We start from the raw sequence: 14,343 nt of genomic DNA on the forward strand, positions 1-14,343 counted from the left end.
AACAGGCACATAAAAACATGCTCAACATCGCTAATCATTATAGAAATCCAAATCAAAACTACCATGAAGTATCACCTCACACCAGTCAGAATGGACATCATTAAAAAGTCTACAAATAATAAATGCTAGAGAGGGTATGGAGAAAAGGGAACCCTCTTACGTTGTTGGTGGGAATGTAAATCGTTGCAGCCACTAGGAAAAACAGTATGCAGTTTCCTCAGAAAATTAAAAATAGAGCTGCCATATGATCTAGCAATCCCACTCCTGGGCATATATCCAGACAAAACCGTAATTCAAAAGATACATGCACCCCTATGCTCATAGCAGCACTATTTACAATAGCCAAGACATGGAAACAACCTAAATGTCCATTGACAGATGAATGGATAAAGAAGATGTGGTGTGCGTGTGTGTGTGAGCGTGCGCACACACACACACACACACACACACACACACACACACACTGGATTATTACTCGGCCATGAAAAAGAATGAAATAATGCCATTTGCAGCAACACGGATGGATCTAGAGATGATCATACTAAGTGAAGTAAGTCAGAAAGAGAAAGACAAATACAATATGATATTACTTACATATGGAATCTATTGATAAATTATGACACAAATAATCAACATATGTACGAAACGAAAATAGACTCACAGATATAGAGAACAGACTTGTGGTTGTCAAGGGGGAGGGGAGGAAAGGAGGGAAGGAATGGGAGTTTGGGATTAGCAGAGATAAACTATTATATATAGGATGGATAAACAACAAGGTCATACTGTATCGCAGAGGGAACTATATTCAATATTCTATGACAAACTATAATGGAAAAGAATAAAAAAAAGAATATATATACGTGTAACTGAGTCACTTTGCTGTACAGAAGAAGTTAACACAGCATTGTAAATCAACTATACTTCAATAAAATATAAAAAAAAGAAAAGAAGAGGGACAAATTAAAGGAAGAAATTAAAACCAATGTGGCAATTCTCTGCCGGTCCAGTGATTAGGACTCTGCACTTTCACTGCTGAAGGCCGGGGCTCGATACCCCTGGTCGGGGAACTAAAATCCTGCAAGCTGAGTGGCGTGGCCAAAGGAAAAAAAAAAAAGCCAATGTGATTGTGTGAATTTTGGTGCCATTAAGAGAAGATGAAATACCTGGCTGAGGAGGAAAATATGATGAATTGGGTTTAAGGTGCCATTTTTACACCCATGTAAAAATGGTCAATATGATTCTAGAAAAGCAGAGCTGAAACCAAAGAGAGACTATGGAACTAAAGATATTAATTATTCACATAGAAGTTACGTTTTAGAAGAGGATGAGGTCACTAAGGAATGTATAAAGAGTGACAATAGCAAATCAATATAGCGAACTGTAGGAGAATCATATTTGAGAAATGAAGAGAATCACAGAATGACAGATAACAGATGGCTATGTAAGAATTTTTTTGGTACAATGATATGGTAGCTATGTTTTTTAAGAGTTATAGAAATACAGAAATACTGATGGATGAAATGATATGTCTGAGATTTACTTTAAAATAATCTGAAAGAGGGGTGGGAGTTGTTAGATAACAAAAGACTGGCCAAGTTGTTAACTGGTTAAGCAGGGTGAAGGGGGCTCATTTTATTACTCTACTTTTGTATGTGTTTGAAATTTTTCATAATAAATAGCAAATAAATAAATAGCAAATAAACAAAGTCAGGGAGATGGGAGAAAAGAACAAAATACAAAATCACAAAAGCCTAGTGAGAAGAGTTTTAGGAAGGAAGAGGTCACAAGTTTCAATTTCCACAGCAAGGTCATGAATGTTAATAATAAGAAATAAACATTAAAAGTACAGAATTTGTAATTTTAGCAAGTTTAATTACCTTACATATTTATTTAATAAATGCTAGATTGAATGAGATAATATTCATTCAAGAATATACCAAGAATTATTAAAACAAAACACACACAACAAACACACAAATCTTGAGCTACTATGTTCAAGGGTTACAGTTCAAATTCCTAGGCACGAATCATCTCTGAAAATGCTACAGGGCCAGTGGAAGCATATTTAAGAAACTATAGAATACAAAAGCAAAATTCTCCCAATAAAGGGCCAAGAAACAAACTGACTGAGGACTAAAGCACTAGGTTAATCTGATCTATTTCTAATCACTGAAAATGTTAACATAACAGAGTTGATACTTGCCTCCACTTCAGCCATGAATGCCTCTAAGGGATCATCATCGCTGTCAGAATCTACTGGCTTGGAATGGAATTGCTGGCGGGTAGGTGAGTTTTCAGCAGGAATGTAAGGTAAATCAACATTGCTAGAATCTTCTTCCTCATCTTCAAAATATCTGAAAATTAAGATGCATGATTGGTAGAGTGAATGTTTAATTTGGGGTCAGGTGAATCTTTCATTTAACACAAATTTTTATTAAAGTATATGTCACAATTAAGAGATTTTGGTCCTTTGGCTTAGGACCTAATTATTAAATTATCACTTAATACATGCCAAATTCTAATACTGCAAAAAAAAAAAAAAATCACAGCAGATTCTCCATTTCAATAGTGTCTGTTAAAAATCACATTTCCAGGGCTTCCCTGGTGGCGCAGTGGTTGAGAGTCCGCCTGCCGATGCAGGGGACACGGGTTCGTGCCCCGGTCCAGGAAGATCCCACATGCCGCGGAGCGGCTGGGCCCGTGAGCCATGGCCGCTGGGCCTGCGCGTCCGGAGCCTGTGCTCTGCAACGGGAGAGGCCACAACAATGAGAGGCCCGCGTACCGCAAAAAAAAAAAAAAAAAAAAAAAAAAAAAAATCACATTTCCAGTTCTCTCAAAAGGGATAAGTTTTCAGTACAAATTTAGTGTATCATTGTTGAATAGATATAGCAAATATTAAAGTGTATGCCATGGAAAAAATTACTTTGTATGAAATAGTGTAAAGCTAGTTTATTCTTCATAATCCTTAAAAATATTTTGAGATGTATTCATAAGGCTAGAGACTTTCTTCAGAAGTTCTGGGCTGTTTCCTGAGAACCAACAGAAAACTTCTAAAATTAAAAATAAATGTTCAGGAATATAGCCAATACTTTATAATAACTATAAATGGAGTGTAAACTTTAAAATTTGTGAATCACTATGTTGTACACCTGAAACTTATATAACATTGTACATCAACTATACTTAAAAAAAAATGTTCAATCCAAAATCCTCACCATACTATGTAAGAATTCAGAAAAGAATTTCAACATCTGGAAAAAGTATCACTTTCTCTCTTAACAAATATCCCAGAAAAGAATATCTATGTAGCTATCAACTAAAACAAAACAAAAACATTGTTTAGATCTTACCTCAGAATTAAATGAAATAGTAATACAACCAAATATTAGTTTAAAGAAATCACTACTACAGCCTAAAATTTTATAGCCTTTCAAGTCTTCATTTTAAAAGCTCTAACCACTGTTATGTGCTGCACACACACATAAATGCATATTCATTTATATAGTAGTTTCATTAATGTATCATTTAAAATTATCTCTGAGCCAGTAAACTGTTCTCTAGAATAATGATCCTTGACTTTGCTGAATCTTAAACACTTACTTCTGTATTTAATTGCTAAATAACATACCAACTTTTTAAAATGCTGCTGTGTACTTTAAAAACTCTGATCTTGAGGGTTTTTTTAACTAAAAAAAACCCTCAAGCAGTGTCACAACCAGGTTGGGAATAATAGCAATACAAGATTTCTTCAGACTTGGCAAAGAGAGAAGTTATAATCTATAAGGAATTACAGCTCAAACTTTCAAGCCCCAGCTTTTTAACAATCACCTTCTTAGACATCAAGTTAAAAAAGGTAACTGGTAAATATGTTTCCTGAGAACTGTGGGCAAAAATCTGATATCTTCCTACCACTATAAGATATTAAACGTAACAGTTTTAAGGACTTGGGTGTTGAGCCAAACTATGCCTCTGCCCGTTCTGACAACTGCCTGTGTTTCCAAAACAACTTGTATGGTGTAAACAAAAAACTTCAGGGCTTCCCTGGTGGCGCAGTGGTTGAGAGTCCGCCTGCCGATGCAGGGGACACGGGTTCGTGCCCCGGTCCGGGAAGATCCCACATGCCGGGGAGCGGCTGGGCGCGTGAGCCATGGCCGCTGAGCCTGCGCGTCTGGAGCCTGTGCTCCGCAACGGGAGAGGCCACAACAGTGAGAGGCCCGCGTACCGCAAAAAAAAAAAAAAAAAAAAAAAAAAAAAACTTCAGTAAAGACCATCAAAAGCCACGTGAATTATTTAAAACTCTTCAGTCACATTTAGGTTTAAATGGCCTCAAATCCTTTTTGGAACAAACAAAAGTGAACGACCACAAAAGTATACTCCTTATGAATGAGTAAACTTAACAATTTAACTTGTTAGGAACAATGCAATCCAGTGAGGTAACCACTTTAACAAGTCATATTATTATTTGAGAAACAAATGGTTTCTTTGCTTCAATTTCTGTTGATGGAATGAATACCTCAAAGCCTAACTTTTGCTAAATTGCCAGGTACTACCACTTACGCGTTTTCTTCATCAAAGTTGGCCCGTTTAGAACCAATTTTGTAGAAGGAAGGGAGCTGTGGTGGAGCCGACTTTCCAAATCCAGAAGAGCTGGTTGCCCCAAAGGCACTATGGGACTGCTGTGGGAGTTTTGGTTCCTCCTTCTTTCCCGCACTAATAGCGAAACCTCCAAAGCCAAATCCCCTCTTAGTGCCAGGGCCACCTTTATTCCAGTTCATGGTGTCAATGACTGATCTGTTAGGAACAAGAGACACTTACATAAGTTTAACTTTATAAACAGCCCACTGATTTTTACGTCAGTTCCAACCTTTGCCTCTCAATTAAAATTTTAACTTCAGTACAGCACAGATTGGCACAACACTATTAATCAACTATATTTCAATTTAAAAAATTTAACTCTGTACTTCAGATATGCAATATGCTAACCTCAATGAAACGGTCACATTTTCTGAAACACTGAAGAAATTGTTATTTCTTTTGTTGGGATCTCAATCGGAACAGGAATGCAGTATTTAATACCATACCCTTCAAAAGGATTTGACTGCTCGTTTAACATCTCATTCAGTTTGCCTATTGTTAAGGATTACAAAGAAATTTCCTAAGCACCGGTCAAATGGGTTTAAAAACACCCTATCTCTTATAAGTCTTGCTTCCAAAAAACCTTTTTTTAATGACACAAGTTACCTACGTTTTATAGAATAGCAGAAAACTCAGAACGCAAAAAGGAACAAAATAAAATTACCTGAAATTCCTCTCCCAGATATGCAATTTCGTTGATATCTTTTGCTTTTTTTCTATGCATATGTGTATACACAAACACACCCCATTTAAAATCAAAACTGAAACCATACTGTACAAATTGTTTTAGTTACTGATTTCTTCACAGTATGATATACATGAACATCTTTAAATGTCAATAAATACATTGCTCTTCTTCTGTTTTTTTAAAGTTGTGAAACATATCATATATCTTTGTGCATACTCTTATTTCCTTAGGATCAATTTTTTTAAATGCAATTGCTTAGCAAACGGGAATGTGCATTCGAAGTTTTACATTTACAGAAAAGTGTCCATTATATACCGAGTAATATGAGAAGGGCATAAAACAAGGTGGGTGGTATGATTCAATGTAAAAGCATGTCTTACATGTACAGAGATAGCTGGAGGGCTGCTTATCAAAATGTTAATAGCAGTTATTTGATTTTTACTTTTTTCTTTGTATTAAAGTTCACCATTAATAAGAAAACTTTAAATGTTTATAATAGACTCTGAAGCCAATGTGAACAGAGTTCCAAAAACTGCTTTTTACAGTGGCATTGTTAAAGGGACCAGGAACAGCAACAACACGCTCTACTTTTCTGGTTCTATGCCCCTCCCCCATATATAACCTATAGGTTTTGTTTTAACTATTATACAGCACTTAGTTCAGTCTGTTTCGTATTAAAGTTGATTTATGCCATGTCAACCTCTGCCCTTAATTCCAGGTAGGGACTGTCTTTACCCATTTTGGACTTTGCATAAAAGTTATTCATGGCTAGAATAAGCACTTTATAAGTAATAGTTTACTCACACTTAATTTAGACCATCTCCTGCCTTCTTCAGGAATCCCTTAAGGGGAATCAACATAATTCTAGTGAGATGAGATTTGGTAAGAGTATTTACAAGCCAGAAAATTTTAGCATCTGATAGTATTGTTTAACCAATCTGTGAGCCTGGCTTTCCAAGGGCTGTTCCTAAGCAACAAAAACGACGGATTCTGAATTTTAACCTTTTTCCTAGTGTATATAATGCATAATAAGAGGCTAGTAATAAATAAGCCACTGAAATCAGAACATAGGCAAAGGAAGGATGGAAAAAAACCACCCTTGGTAGATTTTAAGAATTACATTAACAGGGACTTCCCTGGTGGTGCAGCGGTTAAGAATCCACCTGCCAATGCAGGGGACACGGGTTCGAGCCCTGGTCCAGGAAGATCCCACATACCACGGAGCAACTAAGCCTGTGAGCCACAACTACTGAAGCCCACGCGCCACAACAACTGAAGCCCGTGTGCCTAGAGCCCGTGCTCCGCAACAAAGAGAAGCCACCCCAATGAGAAGCCTGTGCACTGCAGCGAAGAGTAGCCCCCGCTCACCGCAACTAGAGAAAGCCCGTGTGCAGCAACGAAGACCCAACGCAGCCAAAAATAAATAAATTTATTTTAAAAAAGAAAGAATTACATTAACAATCTCCTAGCAGGAAGACTTTCAATGGTTTATCGAAAGCTTGCTGAGGAAGGTCAGGCAATGCATTGGGTGCTGGGCGTTTATAGATGAAAGATACAGTCCCATTCTCAAGGAATTCACAGTGTAGTTTCAGCCAGCTTAAAACAAAAAAAATGATGTGTTCTAATAGAGGTACTACACAAAGTGCATTTATTGACGGCCCAGGAGGAGGGTACCCAACCTATGATGAATTGGGGACAAGGCACAGTTTTTCTGGAGATGACACTGGCGTTAACTTTTTAAATCTGAAGAGGCATTATATCAGGGAAGAAGTGTCAGGAGAGAGAATTTTAGATAGAAGGCACTGTTAAGTGCTACCACAGAGAACTAGAAATATTGCAGTGCAGCTAGAGTTCTGTAGGACATCTGGGAAAATTGCAGGGCACATGTTCAGAAAGACAAGCAGGGCCCAGGGGAACAGTTTAGTATACTACGCTAAGAACACACCATACAAAACTATAGTCCGCCAGTTATAATTTTAAGCAAAAAAAAGGACATGTTTCAGATCAGTATTTTAGAATGATTAGATGAGAGACAGCAGGAAAAGTTGGACACAAGGAAAGCAGTTGGGACATTATTATAAAAATACAAATATAAAGTGACAAGGTACTGAACAACTAAGGAAGTGGCTATAAGGAAGGAGAAGGGGGGGTTGTAGATCTGAGTTATTTACTTAGGTATCTATGAGGAAGAATCAACTGGGGTAACCAAATTAGACGTGGGAGCTAAGGAGGAAGGGAGAGTCTAGAATAACTCTGGAAGTTTCTGGCTTTTACAGATTGGGTGAATGGTGGTGCCATTAATAGAGATGGAAACCTAGAAAAGCCAGGCATGGAGAAGCAGGTAGAAAGTGAGATCAGTTCAGTACCTATGGGAGAGCTAAGGACAGCTGGCAAGTAAGGTCTGTAACTGCAGAGAGAGATCTGTGATGGGGCTATAGATTTGATATGAGACATTTGCATCTGAGGTTACTGATGTAGATAAGCTAGCAGAGAGTGAGAAAAGGGGTGAGACAATCATAGTGTACGTCAAGATTTAGGAATGGGCAGGGGAAGAGAAACTCACGTGGAAACTTGAGGACGAACGAAGAGGAAGGGAGGATAGCAGAGAAAGTGACACAGATGGTGAGACAAGTTTTACAGGCAGAAAGAAATGTCCAATGTTAAAAACTAAAAAGACGACAGGTGAGATAAGAACTAAGAAGCCTCCGTTGAAGGAGTGGGGGCAGGGTTAAGGAATGATTGGTAAGTGGTAGAGGATGAAGACTAGGCCACAAGGAATGCAGATTACTTCCTAGGCTGTTTACCAATGACAGGAAGGAGAGCCTGAGGTGTTAACTAGAGGAATTTCGTTTAAGGAAGAAATGTAAGCATGTTTATATGCTAAAGAGGAAAAGCCAACAAAAAGAAAAACTAAAGATTTAGGATGACAGGAAAAATCATAGGAACAAGGTGTTGCAGAGACCTGAAGAGACAAGATCAAAACCTTTAATAAGGAGTAAGTAACTCTTCCCCCTAGACTGAGGATAGAAGAAAAGGATGGGCATAAATTAATCCTACTAAATAATAAAGGGTTCAAATTACAAATGAAATAAATCAAATACTTCGTTTTAAAAATTCAGCTTCTGCCACAAACAGGCAAGCAATGTGACTTTAGGGGAGTGAGAGTTGCTTAATGGTTTAGAGACATAAGACGCAAAATATGCGTTTAGAATATGCGTGAAGAAATATGTGTTTCTTTAACTCTTTGGAGATTTGGGTCAGCCAAAAGACTGAGAACACTTAAATGCCCCCAAGCCTTACACTAGTGTGAGCTAGGTCACACTGCCCATGCTCCCTAATTAATTGCCTCTAGCAAGGCCAAACAACTGTGCTATCTATACCCCACTGGCTAGAATGTCAGCTCCACGAGGGCAGAGACTTTGCCTGTTTTGTCCAACATAGTATCCTTAGTGCCTAGTGTATATAGTACTCAAAAAATTTTATGATGAATGAATAACTATCATGCATTCAGGCTCTTCAGAATTCATCCCAGTATTTGTGAAAACCATCATCTCCCGTTATTACAAACCTTGCTATCCAGCCAACCAGTCCTGATTAAATCTAAGCCAGATCATCCTCAGTGCACCACTAATTCTTAATTTCTTGACAACAGTTTTTCCTACTATTAGTCCATGTATATGGCTACAGATCCTTGACAAACAGAGGTTTGAGGGGCTGTAGCTGATATAAGAAGCACAAGATGGCCAACCTAATCTCTATTTGGTTTTATGATGTTCAAAGAAAAAGAAAAAAAAATGAACCCTCCTCTGCTTAAACTATTGAGGCTATTAAAATTAATTTTCAATCTCTAAGCAAACATTGTTTGGAGAAGAGACATCCATTAAACAGTTAATAAGAAAGTCAAAACATAGTGAGGATATTAAAAAATTAACTGTAGTCCTGCTATTCGTGGGTCTCCTCAAAGCTCCCTTTATTTGGTCTTCACACACACACCCTGGGCCTTCTCTCAGGTTACAATATGCCTGGTACATCCTTCCCACAAGCTGGCAAACTCATATCAAATAGCTCTGAAACTTCACCTCTGCCTCCATAAACACTTCTCAAATTGATGACAGAAAAGGTGAAAAATCACCACATGGCTTCTGACACCCAGGTAAAGCTCACAGACTTCATTAAAAACAACCACCAGCAACAAAAGCAATCCAATTTTAAAAATGGGCAAAGGACTTGACATTTCTCCAAAGATATACAAATGGCCAGTAAGTATATGAAAAGATGCTCAACATCACTAATCATTTGGGAAATTCATATCAAAACTGTATCACTTCATACTCATTAGGATAGCTACTATTAAAAAAAAAAAAGGGCTTCCCTGGTGGCGCAGTGGTTAAGAACCCACCTGCCAATGCAGGGCACACAGGCTCAAGCCCTGGTCCAGGAAGATCACGCATGCCTCGGAGCAACCAAGCCCATGCGCCACAACTATTGAGCCTGCGCTCTAGAGCCCGTGAGTCACAATTACTGAGCCCGTGCACCACAACTACTGAAGCCCGCGTGCCACCTAGAGCCTGTGCTCTGCAACAAAGAGAAGCCACTGCAATGAGAAACCCGTGCACTACAATGAAGAGTGGCCCCCGCTCGCCACAATTAGAGAAAGTCCGCGTGCAGCAAAGAAGACCCAATGCAACCATAAATAAATAAATTTTTTAAAAAAAGAAACCTACACAACAGAAAATAACCAAGTCTTGGCAAGGATGTGGAGAAACCAGAACCCTTGCACACTGCTGGTAGGAATGTAAAATGGTTCAGCTGCTGTGGAAAACAGTACAGTGGCTCCTCAAAAAATTAACCACAGAACTACCATATGATACAGCATTTCCTCTTATGAGTATAGACCCAAAAGAACTGAAAGCAGGGACAGACATTTGTACACCCATGTTCATAGTAGCATTATTCACCACAGCCAAAAGGTGGAAGCAACCCAAGTGTCCATGGATGGGTAAACTAAATGTGGTGAGATAAATATATAGCAATAGTATTCAGCCTTGAAAAGGGAGACAATTCTGACACATGCTACAACATGGATGAGCCTTGAGGACATCATGTTAAGGAAATAAGCCAGTCACAAAAGGACAAATACTGTATGATTCCACTTATATGAGGTACCTAAAGTAGCAAATTCAGAGACAGAAAATAGAAGGGTGGTTGCCGGGGATTGGGAGTTACTGCTTAATGGGGAGATGGTTTCAGTTTTACAAGATGAAAAGTGTTCTGTGGACACTATGGTGGTGATGGTAGCAAAACAATGTGGATGTACTTAATGCCCGTGAATTGCCCCCTTAAAAATGGTTCAGTTGGGCTTCCCTGGTGGCGCAGAGGTTGAGAGTCCACCTGCCGATGCAGGGGACGCGGGTTCGTGCCCCGGTCCGGGAAGATCCCACATCCCACATGCCGCGGAGCGGCTGGGCCCGTGAGCCATGGCCGCTGAGCGTGCGCGTCCGGAGCCTGTGCTCCGCAGCGGGAGAGGCCGCAACAGTGAGAGGCCCGCGTACCGCAAAAAAAAAAAATGGTTCAGCTTTTTTACTTGTATTTTACCAGTTAAAAAAAACCTTGAAAATCAAAGAATCAGAATTCCACTTGCACATGTATTTTAGATTGTTATTTTATCCAGTTTATGAGAAAATGATGCTGTCTAGACCTCAGTTTCTAATCTGAAATGCAAACATACTTGTGAAATTTCAGTTACATTTTTTCTCTTTAAAAAATAGTGCTTTTTAAAATAAAACATCCAACCTGAAAAGAATTAGCTGTATGATAGAACCATAAACAAAATGTATAAGCATTTGCTTTAAAGAGAACCACCTGAGTCGGGTCTTAGAAATAACAAACATTGTTTTATATAGATCAATAGCCACTTTTTGCTATGTGCCCAGTACTGAGGGATAACACCTCTCCTTTCCCATAATCTATAAAAGGCGACTCTATGTGGTAAAGTATTAAATGAAGTGTAGTGGGTCAGAAACAAATAGTGAAAAGAGAAAATGAATTTCCATCTTTTTTCGGCAGGTGTTTGTTAATACAGTGGAACTAGGGAAAGTCACGCTCAAGGGAGATGAGCACTCAGATGCTCCGCAAAACCTTCTCCCAGGTACCTCCAGACCCTGGCCCCAAACCTCCCGGCCGTACATTTCTGACCCTGTCACTCCCTTCAATTCAACAGCTCTCCACAGTTGCTCAATCAGGCAGGAATGAGGCTCTCCATTGTGGCAAGAACTACTTTACATGCACGTTGGTGAATGCTCTTCCCTCTACCTGTATTCCCTCCCCACCAAATCCTATACCTACCATAGTCCTATCCTTCAAAGCCTATCTCAAATACCAACTCTAGAACTATGACATGAAGATGATTCCCCAAGAGAAATGGTATCTCCTTCCTCAAACTCCCTTTCTAGTCTTAAAACACCCAACATCTATTCATAACTATTTGTGTTCTTGTTTTATCTCTCCAACTCCATGTTACAAGTTCTATGGCTAAAATAGCAGGCTTATTCACTTTCTTCTCTTTTGTTTTCCAGAGAATACACTCATTGTTCAGGTTTATTCAATATATAGGAGACCCAAGGCAATTTACAACTTGGCTAAAGAGAAAAATTAAAGACAGCTGAAATACCTGCTTGGTACTGTTTTAGGCTCTGAAATGTTGTGATTTAGCAGAAAATCATAACAGCATGGTAAAGTACTATAGACTATGGAGCCAAGCTGACTATGTTTAAACACTGGCTTTGCCACTAACTTGATGTGAACCTCATGGAAGTTACTCAGATTCTTTGGCCTTAGCTTCTTCATCTGTAAGATGGTGAGACTATCACAAGGTTGGTGTGAAAAACTGAATTCATACACAGAAATACACTTAGAACAAAGCTTGCCAAATAGTGCACAATATGTATTAGCTGTCGTGTTTATGATCATTATTTTTTCTCCAAAAATCAATCTCTCCATTGGTAAATGGAGAATATCAAGCTAGACTTCTCAGGTTTCTTTCAACTCAGGGATTCCATACATCAGTGCCACATGACACTGAAGATGTCAGAGATCACTACGAGCTGACAAATGGGGACAGGCTTCATAAGAGAGCTAGAACCCAGAAAATGGGGTTTTTTATACAGAAAGATGTAAGCTGAGTAGAGAAGTGTGAAGGAAGAAGACATTCTAGGGAGGAAAGCTAGAAATAGCAGTCTAGGGAGTTAGAATAAGTTGGAACATAAGGAAGATAATTTGGCGAGAGTTTATGTTTTGGACAATCAAATAAGATACGATCTAAATGACTTTAAAAATAGTGGACTAAAAACAACTGATTATAAAACTACATTATCACTTGTGTTTTGGGAGAAGAAAGATTTCTAGTGACAGCTGATCACCATCCACTCTAATAATCTGCCTTGAGAACAACTCACACTATAAATTTGTCGGTTCTTTTAACAAGAATCTGTTCAAAACCCAAGAATTTCAACACATTCTTCTAAAGCCAAATACAAGTAAATGCTGGATTACACTTATTTTAAAAGCATCTCTCTTCTCTCTGCTGGCTTAAAGAAACTAAGAGCTGATTACGTAAAGATTTGATAAAACTAAAATATAAAGAACTGTACTCTTCCACAAATTACACTAAATTATTACAATGTAAGTCAGTTCTTACCACTTCTCTGCTCAAAACCCTCAGACAGTTCCCATCTCAGGCAGAAGAAAAATGAAATCTTCACAACAGCCTAAAAGGTCCTGGTTGTTCTGTGCTTCCCCCCACCCGCACCCCTGTCCCCCCAGTTCTTCCCTGACCTTATCTCCTACCACCCCCTCCTTTGCTCACAGTGTTCCAAGCATGCTGGTCTTCTAACTGTTCCTCTAACAGGCCAGCATTGTCCTTTGCAAGGTCTTTATACTTGCTGTTCCCTCTGCCTGGAATGATCATTCCTCCAGAAACTAGCTGGGGTCACTCCCTCACCTCCTTCTAGCTGTTTAAATATCAGCTTGTATGTAAATACTTCCCTGACCATGCTATTTCAAAATGCAACACCTCCCCTTCCCTCTTTGCAGCTTTATTTTTTTACCTAAGGCATTAATTATCTTCTAACATACGGTATAATTTATATATGTGTTTTCTGTCTCTCTTTCCCTCACTAGAAAGTAAGTTTCATGAAGGCCGGGGTCACACACCTCGAACAGTGGTAGGGAACAGGCACACAAAAGGTATCAACAAAAATATTTCTTGAGTGAATAAATTGCAGATTAGGCCATATAATGCCCCTTCTGGGTACAGGAAAATACAACATACATTTTTTTCCCTCCACCGCTTAAAGTCTAAAAATTAATTTTGGTATGAAAGACTTATAGCCCACCTTCCACTGGGCTTGGGTCTGGAAAGTTAAAGTGAATTAAAGCAGAATCTCTGCTCTTTAGGAGTTCGGGGGTGTGTATACAGGGGACAATAGATATACAAAGATCATTTACAAAAAGCAATATGTATGGGAAGCCAGAGGAATGTGAATGACTGACCAAAGGAGTGAGGGGCAAAGCTTCCACTAAGGTGATAAGGAAGCTATGATTCCCCCAAACTCTCGACTAGTACGACTGTTCTTCCTTATATTATTGGCGCGTGTGCTTGCAAGTCCATATAAATTATTTACCCACATCAGATAGGCTCCTAAGTAGGCCGCAAAAAAGTTTGTGTTACGATGGTGATGCTAATCACGGATGTACTCAAAGCTACACCAAGATTACCGACTATGTCTTTTACTGTCCTCAGATTTGGCAACTTTTCCCTATCAGGTCCCCCGACTTGGAGACTAGCATCTGCTGACTGCTGCTGGCTTGGGTCAGAATCCTCCCCGCGGGTATCCCTCACCCGGAGCCCAGCACCCTGCAAATCCCTTCCCTTGCAGGGCGGGCGGCCGGGAGAGCGCCGCCTCCGGAACGCCGCCAACTGGGCCTCGTTAAGAGCTGCGGGAGAAGCGGGAGCCGTGGGA

The 14,343-nt window shown here is 39.3% G+C and overlaps 1 protein-coding gene across 1 annotated transcript in view; it reads right to left on the reverse strand.

Moving 5' to 3' along the window:
• DDX42 (DEAD-box helicase 42) overlaps positions 1-4,775 on the reverse strand; it is a 42,817-nt gene extending 38,042 nt beyond the window's left edge. The window contains 2 exon segments of the mRNA XM_065896832.1: positions 2,204-2,354; positions 4,558-4,775. Of these exon segments, the coding sequence (XP_065752904.1) occupies positions 2,204-2,354; positions 4,558-4,775 (369 nt within the window).
• Positions 4,776-14,343: the final 9,568 nt, after the last annotated feature.

The sequence above is a fragment of the Phocoena phocoena genome, chromosome 19 (genome assembly GCF_963924675.1).
Source record: "Phocoena phocoena chromosome 19, mPhoPho1.1, whole genome shotgun sequence".
Classification (NCBI taxonomy): Eukaryota; Metazoa; Chordata; class Mammalia; order Artiodactyla; family Phocoenidae; genus Phocoena; species Phocoena phocoena.